Source organism: Podarcis tiliguerta (genome assembly GCF_965153285.1).
Source record: "Podarcis tiliguerta genome assembly, chromosome: 2".
Taxonomy (NCBI): Eukaryota; Metazoa; Chordata; class Lepidosauria; order Squamata; family Lacertidae; genus Podarcis; species Podarcis tiliguerta.
Window position 1 is genome coordinate 11,497,013 of NC_139535.1, and position 18,578 is coordinate 11,515,590.

Genomic DNA, 18,578 nt, shown 5'->3' on the forward strand with positions numbered 1-18,578 from the left:
CTATTTTTTGGGTTAGCGGAGTCTGTAACCTGAAGCGTATGTAACCTGAGGTACCACTGTATTAAAAAGCTGGAACATGCAGAGGAGGGTGACCAAGATGATCAAGGGTCTGGAAACCAAGTCTTATGAGAAATGGTTGATTGAGGGAGCTGGGTATGTTTAGCCTGGAAAAGAGGAGACTGAGAGGAGATAGGATAGCCATCTTCAAATAAATCAAGGGCTGCCACATGGAAGAAGGAGCAAGCTCGTTCTCTCCTGCTCCGGAGGGTAGGACACGAACCAATGGCTTCCAGTTACAAGAGAGAAGCTTCCTGCTAAACACCAGGAAGAAGTTTCTAACAGTGAGAGCTGTTTGACAGTGTCTCCCTTGAGAGGTTGTGGATTCTCCTTCCTTGGTGGCTTTTAAGCAGAGGTCAGATAGCCACCTGGCATGGATGCCTTAGCTGAGATTTCTGTATTGTGGGGGTTGGTCTAGAGGACCCGTGGGGTCCCTTCCAACTCTACAATTCTATGGTGCTTTTAAAAAAAAAAATCAATTGTGTGTTATATAAAATACGCACATAACTTCATATTTTTAAAAATCAGTTTTTATTGGATCTTTTAACAAACAGCAACAATGAGGTTAAGCCTGCCTGTAGCCCATACAGTCAATGTCCACATCAGTTTGACACTGCAAAAAGACGACAATATCCAAGCTTACAGGTGTATTTCTCCAAAAAAGGTCACAATTCTATGATTCTATAATTCTATACTGGGCAGTGCAGACTTCCTGAAGGTGCAAAAGGGGGGCGGGGTAAAAGAAGAGGTTCGTGTTTGTAAATGAAGAGGGTCTGCGTTACATCGAATCAGACCACTGATCCACCCAGCCTGGTATTTCCTACGGATGGGGGACCTTCATGCGCCCAAACCCCACACAATTCCATGGGCAGAGGGGTTGATTGCTAAATTACTCTGGAAAAAATTGTAACAGGAGACACCTGAAAACCCTCAGCACCCTTAAACAAACGACGGCTCCCGGGATAATCTGGGGGAAGCCATGGCTGTTTATTGTGACATAAGACTGCTTTAAAGGTACAGTACAGATGGGACCTTTGTTGGATATCACCCGTACTGACTTCATAGGGTGCCTTTGAATGCAACAAAGTCTACAGCCTAATAAGCAATAGCTAGGACACTGCTGAAATACGACGTTTAATCTTTCTCATTCACAGATACAGTAATACAACAGAATGAAAACTGCTTCCAAAAAATTTCCAAGCCCCTTTAGCAATTTGTATTTGCCTGATAAACACTGGCACCTGGTGATGAATGTAAGTGAAGTTTAAGTTGGTCGAGTTTGCAGTTCAACCCCCAAAAAGCTCGCAAACTCTTGCTAGTCTGCACAATTTTTTCCGCCTCCACTAAGCTGGTGGGAGAGACAAAGAGCTACTCAAGTCGCTGCACCAAACATTGGAGGGCCCTGAAATCTCACTCAGTGCGACCAACTTAGACTAATCCTAATCTCTGAAGGACTAGAAACTTGGTAAGCCTAAATTCTCTGGATGCCTACAGCCAGTGTGGCCCAGAATATAACGTTCTGATGCTCACTTGTTTTATGTTTAAAAGTGCTTCTTCTCACTGTGTGTGTTCCTCAGCAACATTTGGTTAATGTACAGTGGTACCTCGGGTTAAGAACTTAATTCATTCTGGAGGCCCGTTCTTAACCTGAAAACTGTTCTTAACCTGAAGCACCACTTTAGCCAATGGGGCCTCCTGCTGCCGTCGCGCCACCAGAGCACGATTTCTGTTTTCATCCTGAAGCAAAGTTCTTAACCCGAGGTACTATTTCTGGGTTAGCGGAGTCTGTAACCTGAAGCGTCTGTAACCTGAGGTACCACTGTACTGAGTTGGTCCATTGCTCTCTTGCCAGAAGCTGGAAGAAGGCTATGAAGAAAGGAACTTGCCCCCATTCCACTCTTGAGGAGGAAAAAGAAATTTCTGGATTGGCTACGCTGAGCTACTTGGCACCTAAATCTGTGCTTTTAGTAGTCAAAGCACTTCTTGGTCAACCTTACGATCCTGTGAGGTCGGTCGGTGTTATCGCCCTCTGCACTGAATGTGGCAGCAGAGGGCAGGTCGAGGATGAAGGAATAAATGGCTTGCCTCAGGCCACTGAGTGAATCTGTGGCAGAGGCGAAGCTGGAATGGGGGGATCTGTTGCGACAGCTGCTGTTTCTCAGACCAAACTACCTCGCCGGACTGTTGCAAGGCTGAAACGGGAAGGGTGCAGAAGAGAGACATGACTCGCACCCAGAGCTCATTGGAAGAATGATAGGCTAAGGAAAACGTAATTAAATGAAAATCCTACAGCTGCAATCCTCGGCTGCACTGAAAGGAGGGCTTGTGTGTGGCGAGGCTCTGGCAAGGACACAGTACAGGCTAGTCACATCGCAAATAATTCTGGGAACGGTAGTTTGTTAAAGGTGTTGTTAGGAGGCCCCAGTCCCCTGTGAAGAGGGATTATGAAACCGCTCTGGGAATTGTAGTTCTGTGAGGGGGGAATAGGGGTCTCCTGACAACTTTCAATACCCACAGAAAACCACAGCTCCCAGAATTCTTTGGAAGAAGCCATGACAGCTTAAAGCACTATCAAAGCACCTAAAATGTGCTTTGGGAAAGAAAGATGCTTGTGGAGAAAAATAAGGAGAGGCCTTGTCTTGGCTGGATGTGTAAGGCCAGGCTGGTTTACTTTGCAGGGGCATGAAAACCTGCCTTATACCGAGTCAGAACATTTGTGCTTCTAGCTTAGTATTATTGACACTGATGCTCTCCAGGGTTTCAGATCCCTAGACAGGCCAAGGATTGAGCCCAAGACCTTCTGTGCCCAAGGGAGATGCTCAACTACCGAGTCATGGCCCTTTCTAAAGAGCACACCTTGTTTTCCATGTGAATTGGTTGCAGAATTGTGGCTGCAACCACCACACTACACCACGAAATGAACACCTTGTGTGGCGACAGCAGCCACAGTTTGAGCGACATATCTTAGGCCAATGATCTGCAGGAATCTGTGTGAGGTGCTGATCACATTAAGGAACGACGCCAGAATATAATACAGGGGTCAGCAAGCTTTTTCAGCAGGGGGCCGGTCCCCTGTCCCTCAGACCTTGTGGGGGGCCAGACTATATTTTGAGGCGCGGGGGGGGGGGGGGAATGAATGAATTCCTATGCCCCACAAATAACCCAGAGATGCATTTTAAATAAAAGCACACATTCTACTTGTGTAAAAACACCAGGCAGACCCCCCAAATAACCCAGAAATGCATTTTAAATAAAAGGACACATTCTACTCATGTAAAAACACGCTGATTCCCGGACTGTCTGCGGGCCGGATTTAGAAGGCGATTGGGCTGGATCCGGCCCCCGGGCCTTAGTTTGCCTACCCATGATATAATATGTTGAAGAGATTAGGAAGGGTAGATGTGGAACTGGGAAGGCTGGGCCTTAAGTTGTGAAGATGTGAACAGCAACAGAAAAAAGAAAGTGTGAGGCGAAGTTCTGTGGCCCATCAGCGATGCTCTCTCTTAGTCGAAGCAGTTACACAGGTTCTCTCAGGTTGGACCTGCCCTAAAACTGAAGTAGTAAGTTCTCACAATCTCTCCTGCATTCATTTCTGCCTCACCAAGTATATGATTCCATTCCTTATGTGCTTTCTGCCATGTGCAAGGTGGCTTCGACTCTGGCTGAACCCCTTTCCATTGTCAGACCATGTAGATGGTTCCTCTCGTGTTTAAGGAGGGATGCTTTATGACTAAACCTTTTCCCACAGTCTGTGCACTCAAACGGTTTCTCTCCCGTGTGGCTTCTCTGATGATTAATAAGGTTTGATCTCTGGCTGAAGCTCTTCCCGCATTCCAGACACTCGTACGGCTTCTCGCCCGTGTGAGTCCTCTGGTGGCCGATGAGGAATTCTCTGCGGCTGAAGCTTTTCCCACACTCTGGGCACTCGTACGGCTTTTCGCCCGTGTGAATTCTTTCGTGGATCCTAAGAACCGAGTGGCAACTGAAGTTCTTCCCGCAGCTGGAGCACTTGTAAGGTTTATCTCCTCTGTGTGTTCTCTCGTGCGACGTCAAGCTCGAGCTGTTGCTGAACGATTTCCCGCAGTCTGTGCAGCTGTATGGCTTCTCTCCCGTGTGGATTCTCTGATGATTAAGAAGGTTCGAGCTCTGGCTGAAATTCTTCCCGCAGTCTAAACACTTATACGGTTTCTCTCCAGTGTGAAGCCTCTGGTGACGAACAAGGCTTGACCTAAAGCTGAAGTTTTTCCCGCAGTCTGTACACACATACGGCTTCTCCTCCTGTTGAGGATCGGCGGGCTGTGGGAATTCTTTTTCACTTTCTGAGAATTTAGACGGATTCTCTCTGGTCTGGGCTCCCTCTTGTTTTCTGGGGGCTGAGCTGGAAATAAAACTTTCCCCACAACTGGAACATATATGAAGACCGTCTCCAGTAAGATCAGAGCCCTGGTTGAAGTTGTGTCCGCATTCAGAGCACTGATAGGGTTTCTCTCCTGCAGGGATTCTCTGAGGATCACTAAGATGTGCTTTCCCACCCAAGCTGGTTCCACAATCCATATACAACTCTTCTCCTGCTTGGACCTTCTCCTGCTGAGGGGTCGATGTCCAACTTTTTGCACCATCTGTACGCTGGCATAGCTTTTTCTCAGTTTGTGTGTTCTGGAAATCAAGGGCTTGGCTGAAGCTTTTTCCACAGCCAGGGTTCATCCTCGTATTCTTGTCCTTGTGCTCTCTCTCCTGGAAGGTGTTGTGATTTAGGAGTTTGTTACCATCTCTCTCCCAAATCTGTTTTTCTCCTCCTCCTCCTCTCCGCCCTGGGTAGCTTCCCTCCTTCCTGTCTGCCCTTTGCTGACTTTTCGGCACATTTTCCACTTGAGGAAATGGGGGGAAATCCCATTTGGCTTTGTCCAATGAGTCACCAGAAAGTTCCGCCTGCGTTGATGCTCCTGGCTCAAGAGGCTTCTCCTCATTTTTGGCCACTTGCCTGTCCCCTGACAGAAAGAGAACGTAATCTGACATGAGTGACACTGCTGTGGAAGCCATATTCACACCCTATCTTTAACGCATTATGATGCTAATTTAAACAGCCATGGCTTTCCCTAAAGAATTCTGGGAGTTGTAGTCCATTAAGGGTCGTTAGGAGACCATTTTCCCTCACATATTCCCCTCACAAAACTACAATTCCCAGAGTTCCTTGTGAAGAAGGATGGTCAAGCCACTCTGTAAATTGTAGCTGTGTGAGGGGAATAGGGATCGCCTGGCAACTCTCAGCACCCTTAACAAACCACAACTCCCAGAACCCACTACTGCTTCCTGCCACTGCAGATTGCCCAATCAGCAAGGGTGCTGAGGAAGTACAAGGGCAGACATAGCTGTCTTCCCCATTCAAGGTGTCCCCCTTCACCAGTCTCCAAAAACTCCACTGCTAATTCATTCCCTGTTTAATGATTTCTTCTATTATCTTCTTATGCTTCCTGCTGAACTTCAGGTGCATGACTAATAAATACTACTACTGGGTGGCGCTGTGGGTTAAACCACAGAGCCTCTTGGGCTTGCAGATCAGAAGGTCGGTGGTTCGAATCCCCGCGACGGGGTGAGCTCCCGTTGCTCAGTCCCTGCTCCTGCCCACCTACCAGTTTGAAAGCACGTCAAAGTGCAAGTAGATAAATAGGTACCACTCCGGCGGGAAGGTAAACGGCGTTTCCATGCGCTGCTCTGGTTTGCCAGAAGCGGCTTAGTCATGCTGGCCACATGACCCGGAAGCTGTACGCCGGCTCCCTCGGCCAGTAAAGCGAGATGAGCGCCGCAACCCCAGAGTCGGCCACGACTGGACCTAATGGTCAGGGGTCCCTTTAACTTTACTACTACTACTTTATTGTTTAACCAGGCATTTGAAGGTGGTTTTTGCTTCTTTCAAACATTTTTATTGTTTGATCGCCCCATTTTCTGTCTATTGCTTTTTGTGCACACTGCTTAGAAATGCCAATAATTAAGCGGCCTTAAATAAATAAATAAACGTACTTTACCGGGTGCTCCAGTTACAATCAAAGCCTATGCCAGTGGTCAGGAACCTCTGCCCTGCAGGCCTGATCAGGCCCACGAGGTCTCCTCCTTTGACCCATCAGGCAGTTTGGGCCAAGCTGCACCCACCTGCCCTGCACGCATCATCATGCCTGACATCAGGTGTGGGCGGGGAAAGACACGGCTGAGCCAATAAGGGGGTGGGTTTGCAAACACCACCAATCAGCTGACTGGCATCCCCTGCAATTCCCCACCCATCCACAGGCGTTGATTGTTGGCACTTGCAAAACGCTATGCCTTCTGCCAGCAGGATTCGAATTCAGACCATGTAAGCAAAAATGGGTCACCGGACATCCTTGTGATGCCAGGGGGTGGGCAGGTGAGCAGCGTGGGGGCTCTGAAGCATTACCTAGTGGCAGGTGGGGGGCTCCATCACCCACTGGCTGCACTTCCATGTAGGGCTGTGCCTTCGTAATCTCCGAAGAGGCGAGTTTGGCTTTGGGGGGACCGGTTGCCTTCTTAAATGGCTCCGAAATCTGAAACACAGTGCAGGGCATGGTAAGAAGATCTGGAAGACTTAAGACTGTTTGGGGGGGGAAAGGCCTTCCTGGATTAGGACCATAATCCGTGAGACCTAGTAGTATTGTGATCTCAGCAGTAGTCAGCAAAGTGGGTTAGGATCCTAAACAGCAGCAACAAGGACAGCTAAACGGGTGAGCTCTCCTTGATGGGATGTTTATAAGCAGAGGATGGAGAGGCTCCTTAGCTTTGATTCCTGCCCTCTGCCCTTATCTGTAGCAGCTGCCGTTTGGCTGGGTTGGAAGATCAGTATACCTGAAGGAGCGTCTCCACCCCCATTGTTCAGCCCGGACACTGAGGTCCAGCTCCGAGGGCCTTCTGGCGGTTCCCTCCCTGCGAGAAGCCAAGTTACAGGGAACCAGGCAGAGGGCCTTCTCGGTAGTGGCACCCTCCCTGTGGAACGCCCTCCCACCAGATGTCAAAGAGAACAACAACTACCAGACTTTTAGAAGTCTGAAGGCAGCCCTGTTTAGGGAAGCTTTTAATGTTTGATGTATTACAGTATTTTAATATTTTTCTGCAAGCCGCCTAGAGTGGCTGGGGAAGCCCAGGGGTATATATAATAAATTATTCTTATTCTTATTATCATCATCAAACCAAGCAACAAAAAATCATTGGGTTGCCATGGCTGACTTCCAGGCGAGGGAGGGGAGTGTTGGTGTTTGAGTTCTGCTTCTTTCTTTCTTTTCTTCTTTTTTTAAATACTTTTATTTTGCTTTAAACAAATACAGATAAAGATAAACAACCCAAATTACAAAAGAAAAATCCTTAATAATAGTAATAATGGAAAAGCTAAAAAACTACAAAAAATATCAACGTACATGGCACAGAACATAAGCCTTTATGAGAAAGAAAAAAGGGAAAAAAGGAAAAGGAAAGGGGGGGGGGAGAAAAAGAAAAAGTAAAAAAGGGGGGAAGAAAAAAGAAGAAAAAAAGAAGATGAGGCATTCCATAGAATCCCACATCTTAGTATCCGGGAACATTTCCCAATGCAGTATCATTCTAAACATAACCAGGTCTTTCTTGATGAACCCTTGTCTCCTAGGTCATTATTTAAACATTCCCATGCTTCTTTTAGCTGCTGGTTTGTGGGTGGAAGTGCGGTTTGATCATTAGTGCATCGCCAAAGTTTTCTATTGCTGTTAAGAGGGAAGGGGGCGGGGCTGTATTGTGGGCTATTACACCTTGCATGGGTTTTGCATGAATTTTCTTTTCTGTGGTAAAATAAATTTATGCCTACGTATCTTGAGGTAAGCTACTTGGAGTCTTTGAAGGTAGCAAGCAATTAATCCTTTTTAATAATAATAATAAATGAGACACAGGGAGGCCATAAGAACACAGGAAGAGCCCGCTGGATGAGGCCGATGGTCCAGAATCGTGTTCTCACAGTGGCCAACCAGATGCCTGTGAGAAATCAGCAAGCAATAGCCATCTTGGCTAGACGCCATCGATAGCCCTCTCCTCCCTGAAATCATGTTCTGGTTCAAAGTTTTATAGAAAACCCAACCTTCAGCAATGCCACTCCATACCTGAAGGAGCGTCTCCACCCCCATCATTCTGCCCGGACGCTGAGGTCCAGCGCCGAGGGCCTTCTGGCGGTTCCCTCCTTGCGAGAAGCAAAGCTACAGGGAACCAGGCAGAGGGCCTTCTTGGTGGTGGCACCCTCACACTAGATGTCAAAGAGATAAACAACTACCTGACATTTAGAAGACATCTAAAGGCAGGGAAGTTTTTAACGTGTTACATTTTGATGTATTTTTAATCCTTGTTGGAAGCCGCCCAGAGTGGCTGGGGAAACTCAGTCAGACGGGTGGGGTACAAATAATAAATTATTATTATTATTATTATTATTATTATTATTATTATTATTATCCCACCAAAGAAGGCAGAGCTGCCGGCGTTTCGTCAGAGTCACCTGGGACGGCCAAAGTTAACAAAATTTCCTCACCCGACGCTCCTGCATTTCAACCTCCTCCTTCCAAAGCAAGAAATCTTCTGCCAGGGCTACCGCCTTGGCGCAGGTCTCAGGGCCATCGCCCCTAACCCAGCCCTGCATTTCTAAGGGCAGGATGTCCAGGAACTGCTCCAGAATCACCAGCTCCAGGATCTGCTCCTTCGTACGAGAATCAGGCTTCAGCCACTGGCGGCACAGGCCCTGGAGCTTCCGCAAAACCTCCCGGGGTCCCTCGTCCTCCCGGTAGCAGAACTGCCTGAATCGCTGGCGTTGCCTCTCCTTTTCCAGAACCCCTCCTTCCACGCTCAGTGAAGAAGCCTGACTTCTGGGGACTTTCCCAACGAGACCCAGCAAGGTCTGAGACTCCAACTTTCCTCTTGGCCCACGGTTGCCGTCGGCGATGGCCTTCAGCGATGCTGCGTCGTCCCGGCCTACAAATCCAGGCACCTGGGATTTGTCTCTTTCTAAGCCAGTTCCCTCCTGGGATTTCTGCCACTCCCAGTGCTGGACCAAGTCTTCATCTAGCTCCCCTTTAACCAGCTGTGTGCCGACACCAGACAGAAACCTCCCAGCCTGGCCAAGACGAGGGTCTCTTCTTCCTTCCTCCATTTTCTCCCCTAGAACTGGCACAAGCGACGTTCTGGTCCGCCACTTTTACTCCTGGCCGTGCACCCTGTCCTGAAAGAAGTTGAAATGAGAATCAAATAAAAGCACCCACCCACCCACAAAATGGATCGAACCAAGAGTCCATTTGGCCCAGAGCTTCTCTTCCCGGCAAAGGCCGGCTATATGACAGGACTTCGCTGCTGTCGCCGTCCGTCCCTCCCACTTCCCCATGGAGGTTCCATTCAGCCATTGCGCCTTCTATTCCCAACGTTCAAAGCACAAGTGTCAATCCTTACGTAGCCCAAAATATATATCGGCAGGCTTGAGGAAACCCCAAGGTTTGCAAATGGTTCGAAAATATTCAGGCAGCTAAAAAAAAAGGATGTGGAAAAAAGCACACTTCTGAAATACTCCGCTGAATTCTGAACATGCTCAGAGGCCATGGAATGCTGACTGACTGTTGGGGAAGGTGGCTATCACAGCTCATGGCCCTTTGATTGGCACCTTCATAAGCAAGTCCCAGGCCATTGTGGCTGTCATTACTCAGTTCTGAATAATGCAAACTATTTCCATTAAGTGCAAGGAGTAGAGAAATAACTCTTAGGAGCTGCTGTGCCTTGCTACGGTTTTTAATGTGCTTTCAGGAGTATCCTTTTCGGAGCTGTTTTCCACTTCCGTAGCCACGCAGGGTTGGGACTCGACCCACCCAGATGCACACTTACTCCCCCCCCCCTCAGGGGCGTAGCCAGGATTTTTGTTGGGGGGGGGGCAGAACATCAGCTAGCTATGTATTTTTATTTATTTATTTTTGGGGTAGCTACCCCTCCCTGGCTACGCCCATGCCTGGGAGTAAGCCCCACTGAGCCCAGCAAAATACTTACTACTTGAGTAGTAATTGTGCCAAAAATGGGAGCACAAAGTCTCCTATTTACCTGGGAATGAAGTCTCCCGAATTCAATCGTACACGCTACCTTGTAAATTGGGTTTTCCGATTCTTGAAACATATAATGTCAGAACCTGTTTGTGGGTGAAGGGGAGAGACGCAGAAAACAGCTGCGTTTGGCAATGCTTGGGACACAACCTGGTGCAAAATCTGCCTGCCGTGTACAGGTAAAACTATGAAGTATGGGGGTGGGGGGAGCCAGCCTTGCCCCTTTCCTTTCAAGTAGCCTGAAAGTGAAATAACCAGTCCAACCAGTTTTGGGTTCCTCCCCCCCACTCCTGGTAGGCTGGCACCCAAACTTGCCCCTGCTTGTTCTGCAACCCTGTGGGGAAGACTTGCCTGGCTGGAAAATTAGCTAGTCTGGCCTCAGGGCACTGTCAAATTGGGGGCAGGGGCGGAGATGGGAGGGGGGGTTTATTGTTAATAAATTATATAAGAATAAGTATACATGACCCGTATCTTAAGATGTGATTTTATTTCACACTGTATATTGTTATATGTTTGGGGCAGGGAGGAACAGTCTGGGTGGTATCCCCAGGTCCCTTTCAGCCCTGTATCTGTGGGGTAGAATCTATAAGGAGAAAACTTGCCTAACCAGTTCTTTTTATTGAAGTAATGGCTTTGGCTGGCTAGCTCAGTTGGTTAGGGCAATAATGTCTTTGCCTGGCGCAGAAAAGGCTTCAGAGAAGAAGCCAGCCAAGCCGCTCTGGGGGAGGCCATTTCGCAATCATATTCCCCATTTAGTACGTTTTTATTCTGCCTTGCCTCCAAAGAGTTCAGGTCCTACCCACAAAACAACCCTGCAAGGTAGGTCAGGCTGAGTGACTGCAACTGGCCCTGTGAGCTTTGTGGCTAAGAGCAGGGATTGAAAAACTGGCTGGTTCTCCCTGGCGGGTGGCTGGGGAGGAAATCCACCACTCAGCACAACCACAAAACCACCGTAAGTCAATTCTCTCACCCCATCCATACACACATACCCATAAGGAAACCCCACTGAGATCAATGGGTTTACTCCCAGGCAGATGAGTACATGGGCTGCAGTCCACCAAACGCACCCTGTGTGAGTCTCATTGAACTCAATGGCGGGCTCCCCAGGCGCTTCTGCAATCCTATGCAGGCTGACCAGCACCAAGCAGTGCCTTGCAGCACAAGTCTGTTGTTGTTTAGTCGTTCAGTCGTGTCCGACTCTTCGTGACCCCATGGACCAGAGCACGCCAGGCACTTCTGTCTTCCACTGCCACCCGCAGTTTGGTCAGATTCATGTTTGTAGCTTCGAGAACACTGTCTAACCATCTCGTCCTCTGTCGTCCCCTTCTCCTTGTGCCCTCCATCTTTCGCAGCACAAGTCTACTCCTACCGAATTCAACGGGGCTTGGTTCCATGTGAGCAGGCTCGGGCTGGCAGCCTTGCCTCGGAGTAAAGACGCACCAGGGTGGGCCGTTTATGAAATATCCGTGCGCAGCTCAGTCAGTGGAGCAGAACACTTTTAACCTCAGGCTCGGGGGTGCGAGCCCCACCTTGGGCAAACGATTCCTGCATTGCAGGGGGTTGGACTAGATGGCCCTTGGAGTCCCTTCCGACTCTACAATCCCGCGATTCTTCGCCCCAAACCAATCCCCTCGCCTTCCCCTCTCTCTGCCCATCCGTGCACCTTGCTCTGCTGCACGGTCCGCGGATGGGAAAGGAGGACGGGGAAGAATTCTTTGGAGACAGTCCCCAGCCCGGGTGGTTGGCCGATACAGCTCCATCCGTCCACGGCCACGGCTTTCCTGCTTGGCGGCTTCCTCTCCCTCTCCCTCCTGCTGCTGCTGCAGCTGGGGGGGGGGGGGTCCCACCTCCCTCCCGGGCTCCTCCACTCACCTTTACCTGGCGAGATTCCCCAACCTTGTGCGCCCCCCGCGCATCGCAGGTCCAGCGCGCGGGCGCCTCCAGGTCACTCCCCGCAGGAAAGGGATCTCTCTCTCTCTCTCTCTCTCTCTCTCTCTCTCTCTCTCTCTCTCTCTCTCTCTCTCTCTCTCTCTCTCTCTCTCTCTCTCTCTCTCTCTCGGATAGGTGGGTGGGGTTGAAAGCTGGCCAGAGAGATCGCAGGCTCCTAGAGAGACCGAGTTGAAGAAGGCGAGGCCAACTCCTCCTTCCTCCTCCTCCATCACCGTGGGAAAGCGCCCATCATATTTCCCACCCTTTCGGATAACTGCGCGGGGCGCTTTCCCTATCCTTTTTGCATCGCCTGAGTGAGCGTTTCTTTCCAGCTCCAGGTCATATAAAAGGCATTACACGCCCACACACACCCAGATCAAAAGATACAGCAGCAGGTCAGCCGGTGCGTTTTTTTGTTTTTTGTTTAGCCACTTGGCAACCTTGTTCACACGCTCAGTTCCCTGGGGGGAGGAAAAGATGCTCAAACGGTTAAACAAGCAGAGCTGGAATTCCTAGAGAGAGAAAGCAGGAAACGTGTGATTGGGTAGCTGCGATAATAAAAAAGAGGGAAAGGAAAGGAACGAAGCAGGAGGCTTTTTCCTGTCCCTCCCCCTTTAGGGAGAAATGCCTTTTTGGTGCAATTGTGGGCTGCAGATCCTGGCCCCCGGAAGGGGCTGGACAAAGTGGGTGTGTGGTAGCAGAAGAGGGGATATCTGAAGGGTCTGGGGTGGTAGAAGAAAGAACACCCGCCCCATGACTGGTGCAAGAAGAGGGAGTCGGTGGGGTTACAAACACAGGGGCTCCAGAGAGCAGGGAAATGCAAAGGGTCTTCTTGCTAAAGCAACATCCTGTAATAAACGAAAACCTGCCCTTATTCCCTTATGGGGGACACAAGAGCCCTCATGGAGTCCTTTGTAGGTTCTCCATCGGTCGGAGGAAAGAACAGAGGCCAACCAGAGAATATTGAGAAGCAAAGCACCTTGTAAGCCTGATCTTTACTGAACTGTTGCAACAGGGTGCCCCCTTCACACGCAGGAGGATGGTGGGGGACCCAGAACCAAGGTGTGCCTGCCCTTATATAGACCTTTTAAATTCCCTGCCCTAGAGCTCAAGACCACCCCCAGAAACATCATACATACATCACAGAAAGGGCGATCTACAGCAGAAATCTGAGTGGGTTGTTTACCTCCTGTCTGGCAAGTTACCTGTTAATGCTTACTGGATTGATACCCTGGGGAGCCTAGCCAGTCTTTTGCAATGGTAAATACTGTACTTAGTTCCTGAGCCAAGTCACAGGCTCACACCCTATTCACACACAGACATACCCTTAAGACAGGATTTGTGAAGGAAAAGACAATGGGAGACTTTTCCATTTGACTTTGCAGAGAAAACACCTGGTCTGTTTGGGAGTCAAAAATGGCTTCGTGGCTGTTCTCCTGTGCTGCTTCAGACATGTGGTTTATATATTTATGTACGTGTTTGCTTGGTAGATTATGAACATTTATTATATATAAGACTTCAATTCTTTTTATTTCAGTACCGAGATTGCAATCACCACTTCCTACTTCACTCACCTGGGGCATGTGCAGGGAGGAAAAGGAAACCGAATCAAGGATTTTCAAGCATGCACAGTGGTGCCTCGCAAGACGAAATTAATTCATTCTGCGAGTTTTTTCGTCTAGCGAATTTTTCGTCTTGCGAAGCACGGTTTCCCATAGGAATGCATTGAAAATCAATTAATGCGTTCCTATGGTCAAAAAAAGTCCAAACAAAGCCAAATTTGGTACAAGAAGAGTTTATTAAGTGCTCTTTAAAGTCACACATACTGTAAAGAGCATTTCAAAAATTGAAGGAATAATAATGTAAGTTTCTAAACATGACAGAAAAGCATTTAAAAATCACCAAAGTGTACTGTACATTTTCTAAGACCCTGGGGGACAACTCGAAGAAGGTTCCTCTTCCACTCTTTGCTTCTTGCTGAAGAACCTGTCCATGGTCTGCTGCTTCATTCGCCTTTTCAGCACCTCCCTGAAAGACGACATGACCCTCGTATCCAAAGTGTTCGCAAGGTCATGTGTCAGGTCCTTGTCAGGGTGGTGCCGCTGTGCAAAAGCCTGCACATCTTTCCACTTCTGGCAAATGTCCCTCAGTTCTTTGGAGGACAGCTGTTCCTCTTCCAGCAAGGCCTGCTCCTGCGCAGCCTCTGCCTGCAGTTCGACCAGCTCCTGGGTGGTCAGCTCGTGGTCGTGCTCCTCCACCAGCTCGCGGACGTCCTCCTCTGTGACCTCCAGGCCCATGGTCCTCCCCAAGGAAACAATGTCCTGCACCACTGTTGACTCTGGTGCATCAGAGTCACTTGGTGCCACACAGTCCGGCCACAGGCTGCGCCAAGCGCAATTCAAATTTCTCTGGCTGATCCCGTCCCAGGCCGTGGTGATCATCTTTAAGCAGGTGACGATGTCGAAGTGGTCCTTCCAGAATTCCCGCAGGGTGATGTTGGTGCAATCAGTCACCTCGAAGCATCGCCTGAAAAGCTCCTTGGTGTAGAGTTTTTTGAAATTGGCGATGAGCTGCTGATCCATCGGCTGGAGCAGTGGCGTGGTGTTAGGTGGCAGGAACATGATGTTGATGAAGCTGAACTCCTCCAACAAGTCCTCCTTAAGGCCTTTAGGATGAGCAGGAGCATTGTCCATCAGAAGCAAAGCCTTCAGCGGCAGGTCGTTGTCCAGCAGGTACTGTTTGACAGCAGGGCCAAAAGCAAGATTGACCCAGTCCACAAACAGCACACGTGTGACCCAAGCCTTACTGTTGGATCGCCACATGACACTCAGCTGCTCCTTGTCGACCTTGCGTTTCTTGAAGGCCCATGGGTTCTCCGAGTGGTACACCAGCAGGGGCTTGATCTTCAGGTCGCCGCTTGCGTTGGCACAGAAGAGCAGGGTCAGACGGTCCTTCATGGGCTTGTGGCCAGGCAACTTGGCCTCCTCCTGAGTGATGAAAGTCCTTTTGGGCATCCTCTTCCAAAACAGCCCGGTCTCGTCGCAGTTGAAGACCTGCTGTGGAACGTAGCCCTCCGTCTTCACAACCTCCAGGAACTCCGCTGCAAAGTCTTCAGCCGCAGAAACATCAGAACTGGCAGCCTCTCCATGCCTGACCACGCTGTGGATTCCAGATCTCGTCTTGAACCGGTCAAGCCAGCCTCTGCTTGCCTTGAAGACTTCTGGCTCGCCTGAGGTTCCTGGCTGTTGCCGGACGAGGTCCGCGTGCAAGACCTTGGCCTTCTCACAAATGACGGCCTCAGTCACTGTGTCCCCTGCACGCTGCTTCTCTTCTAACCAGATGAGCAGCAACTTCTCCACCTCCTCCAGAACAGCTGGGCGGTTCTTCACGATCCTGCTGACTCCCTTGGCTACGTCAGTCGCAAGGATCTTCTCCCTCATCTTCAGGATGGTCGCGATGGTTGATGGATTCCTCTCGTACTCCCTGGCGAGGTCTGTCACACGCATTCCACTGTCGTGCTTCCGGATGATCTCCTTCTTCATTTCCACTGTAACCTTCTCCTTCTTCCTCTCGTCGGCCTCTGCAGCAGCAGTCTTCTTGGGCCCCATGGCAGCACAGCTCCTACCTTCACAACCCCCCCAAAAATAAATCAGTGCTTCACATCCAAAAAATTCAAAAGCACTAAACCTCCCAGAAAACACAATTCCCTGAACCCCCCAGCCACCCACCACACAGAAATCCAAACCCATAAATCTTTTTTTTCAACAACAGAAGAGTGCCCCAATGGTCACAGAAAATCATAAAAATGCAGAAAAAAGCACACAAGCTTCCAGATTCTTGCAAACCCCTCCCCAACACCAAGTCCTTGAATTCCAAACACCCCAACCCAAAATCCAAACCCCCCCAAAAAAGTTTTAAAAGTTTAACTTACCAAATGGCTGCAAAAGAAGTTTTGGAAAAGCTTCAAAAATCACCAGAGTCTTCAAAAACCTTAAAAAAAGGCTACCACACCACGTGCTATGAGTTGCTCCTCGAAGTCAAGTCGCAACTGCACCTCTTCAAGCAATGCACCCTGGGTATTAACGGTTTTAAGAAAAAGGAAACAAACTTGCAAGACGTTTTCGTCTTGCGAAGCAAGCCCGTAGGGAAATTCATATTGCGAAGCAACTCAAAAAACGAAAAACTCATCTTGCGAGTTTTTCGTCTTGCGAGGTACCACTGTATTAATTAAGCTCACCCACCCCTGCGGACGGCAGGATCTAGAATCAATCTAGATTGGAAGCAGTGTGTTGAGGACAAGCATGAAAGGTTCTGGATTGAGGACAGGGACTTTTTGTGCTACTACAAACAGGTTTGTGTGTACTCAGGCTGATTCCCAGAGCCTCAAGTTCTTTAACTTTCCAAATCACAGGCGGTAGAGCCGTGGGGCAGGTGAGCAGGGCTGGCCCTGTCATTAGGCAAAGGGAAGCAATGGCCTCAGGAGAGAGTCGTGAGGAAAAAGAGAAGAAGAAGAGTTTGGATTTGATATCCCGCCTTTCACTCCCTTTAAGGAGTCTCAAAGCGGCTAACATTCTCCTTTCCCTTCCTCCCCCACAACAAACACTCTGTGAGGTGAGTGGGGCTGAGAGGCTTCAGAGAAGTGTGACTGGCCCAAGGTCACCCAGCAGCTGCATGTGGAAGAGCGGAGACGCGAACCCGGTTCACCAGATTACGAGTCTACCGCTCTTAACCACTACACCACACTGGCTCTCAATTCCCACCAATTCCCAGAGTGGTTTAACAACCTGGCCCACTTTCCAGAGAACTCTGGGAATTGTAGGTCAGTGAGAGGAAGAGAGGGTCCCCCCAACAACTCTCAGCACCCTTTGGAACTACAGGCCCCAGGATTCTTTGGGGATGCCATGTTTTTAAAGTGGCATGATCCTGCTTTGAATGTACCCTGTAGAAGGGGCCTAAGTGCATATAATACTAATACTACTAATAATAATTTTATTATTTATATGGCACCCATCTGGCTGGGTTTCCCCAGCCACTCTGGGTGGCTCCCAACAGAATATTAAAAACACGATAAAGCATCAAACATTGAAAACTTCCCTAAACAGAGCTACCTTCAGATGTCTTCTGGAAGTCAGATAGTTGTTTATTTCCTTGACATCTGATGGGAGGGTGTTCCACAGGGAGGGCGCCACTACCGAGAAGGCCCTCTGCCTGGTTCCCTGTAACTTGGTTTCTCGCAAGGAGGGAACTGCCAGAAGGCCCTCGGAGCTGGACCTCAGTGTCCGGGTTGAACGATGGGGGTGGAGACACTCCTTCAAGTATACTGGGCCCAGGCCATTTAGGGCTTTAAAGATCAGCACCAATACTTTGAATTGTGCCTGGAAACGTACTGGGAGCCAATGTAGGTCTTTCAGGACTGGTGTTATATGGTCTCGGCAGCCGCTCCCAGTCACCAGTCTAGCTGCCGCATTCTGGATTAGTTGTAGTTTCCAGGACTGCATACTAAATCTCATTGAACTCAATAGGGCATATGTCTGATTAGATGTGTACAGGACTGCACTGTGTGTGTTTTCTTTTCATCATGGGTCTGGGGGGCGGGGGGGGCAGCTGCGTTAGTCTGGATTCAGTTAAAATAAAATAAAAATCCACAATGTCCGGCCAACAGATTTATTGTGACATTCATCTTCATGGTCCAGGACCCATTTTTGTCAGACAGAGGGATACTTGACCCCAGCACCTGATATTCAGATACAATGCCTCTGTACATGGATGTTCTGTTTGGCTCTTCGCACACCTCTGTGAGTGTCTCTCACCCTCTTAAACCAAAGGTCTCTCTAGCCCGGCTTTCTCTACTTCCCCCAGAGGTTTGCTAGATGCTTCTGAGAGCACAATAACACTCTCCCAGGCTGCCTCTGCTACTGTAGGTAGTATATATCCATCATGACTAGTAGCCACTGATAGCGTTGACGTCCGTGAATTTGTCTAACCCACCGTAAGCTGCCCAAGTTGGAAGCTATCACTGCATCATGGGGCAGTGAGTTCCACAGTTTAAGCATGCCCTTTGCGAAGCAGCCTCGCCTTTTGCTGGTCCGAGATCTCCTGCCCTCTAGCTTCATTGGGTGTCCTGAGGTTTTAATATGATGAGAAGAGCAAGAAAAACGTCTCCCCAACCACCTTCTCCATACTGTATAAACTTACAGACCTCTTATCATGTCTTCCCACCCTGTCTTACTTGCCTTTTCTATAATCTAAAAAGCCTTTCTGTGAGCTTTCTGGGCAGTCCCTCGGCCATTGTGACTGTCCTCGCCCCTTTTTAAAATGAAGATGCCAGGGATTAAACTTCTGTCAGCAAGCTAAGTGCTATATCGCTGCACTACAATCTTCTTTCATGACAGGTAATTCTGTTTTTGCTGAGGGGGAGAGGATTATGTACCATGGTACCTCGGGTTACATACGCTTCAGGTTACAGACTCCACTAACCCAGAAATAGTACCTCGGGTGAAGAAC

At 49.1% G+C, this 18,578-nt stretch overlaps 1 protein-coding gene and 1 long non-coding RNA gene across 4 annotated transcripts; both read right to left on the reverse strand.

Moving 5' to 3' along the window:
* Nucleotides 1–571: 571 nt before the first annotated feature.
* Nucleotides 572–12,450, reverse strand: LOC310670262 (uncharacterized protein). Of its 3 annotated transcripts, none has more exons than XM_083425322.1 (4): nucleotides 12,024–12,450; nucleotides 8,603–9,286; nucleotides 6,485–6,611; nucleotides 572–5,045 (listed from the first exon to the last, which is right to left on the reverse strand). In XM_083425322.1, the coding sequence occupies exons 2-4, from the start codon at nucleotides 9,215–9,217 to the stop codon at nucleotides 3,679–3,681; spliced, it is 2,109 nt and encodes a 702-aa protein (XP_083281448.1). In that variant the 5' UTR covers nucleotides 9,218–9,286; nucleotides 12,024–12,450; the 3' UTR covers nucleotides 572–3,678. The 3 variants fall into 3 exon arrangements, with proteins under 3 accessions (XP_083281448.1, XP_083281449.1, XP_083281447.1); XM_083425323.1 differs by having other exon boundaries at nucleotides 8,603–9,281; nucleotides 12,018–12,450; XM_083425321.1 differs by having other exon boundaries at nucleotides 12,018–12,450.
* Nucleotides 12,451–13,853: 1,403 nt separating this feature from the next.
* Nucleotides 13,854–16,253, reverse strand: LOC310671078. The gene is made up of 2 exons (XR_014507755.1): nucleotides 15,841–16,253; nucleotides 13,854–13,944 (listed from the first exon to the last, which is right to left on the reverse strand). It is a non-coding gene; the product is annotated as an uncharacterized lncRNA (long non-coding RNA).
* Between the last annotated feature and the right edge of the window lie 2,325 nt (nucleotides 16,254–18,578).

Bases quoted from the DNA above. Each gene is read 5' to 3' on its own strand.
- LOC310670262 (XM_083425322.1), bottom strand. From the start codon at position 9,217: ATGGAGGAAGGAAGAAGAGACCCTCGTCTTGGCCAGGCTGGGAGGTTT. The intron at 6,612-8,602 runs GTGAGGAAATTT...ACTGTGTTTCAG, and splicing joins TTGAAATGCAGGAGCGTCGG to ATTTCGGAGCCATTTAAGAA. The intron at 5,046-6,484 runs GTAATGCTTCAG...TCTTTCTGTCAG, and splicing joins AGCCCCCCACCTGCCACTAG to GGGACAGGCAAGTGGCCAAA.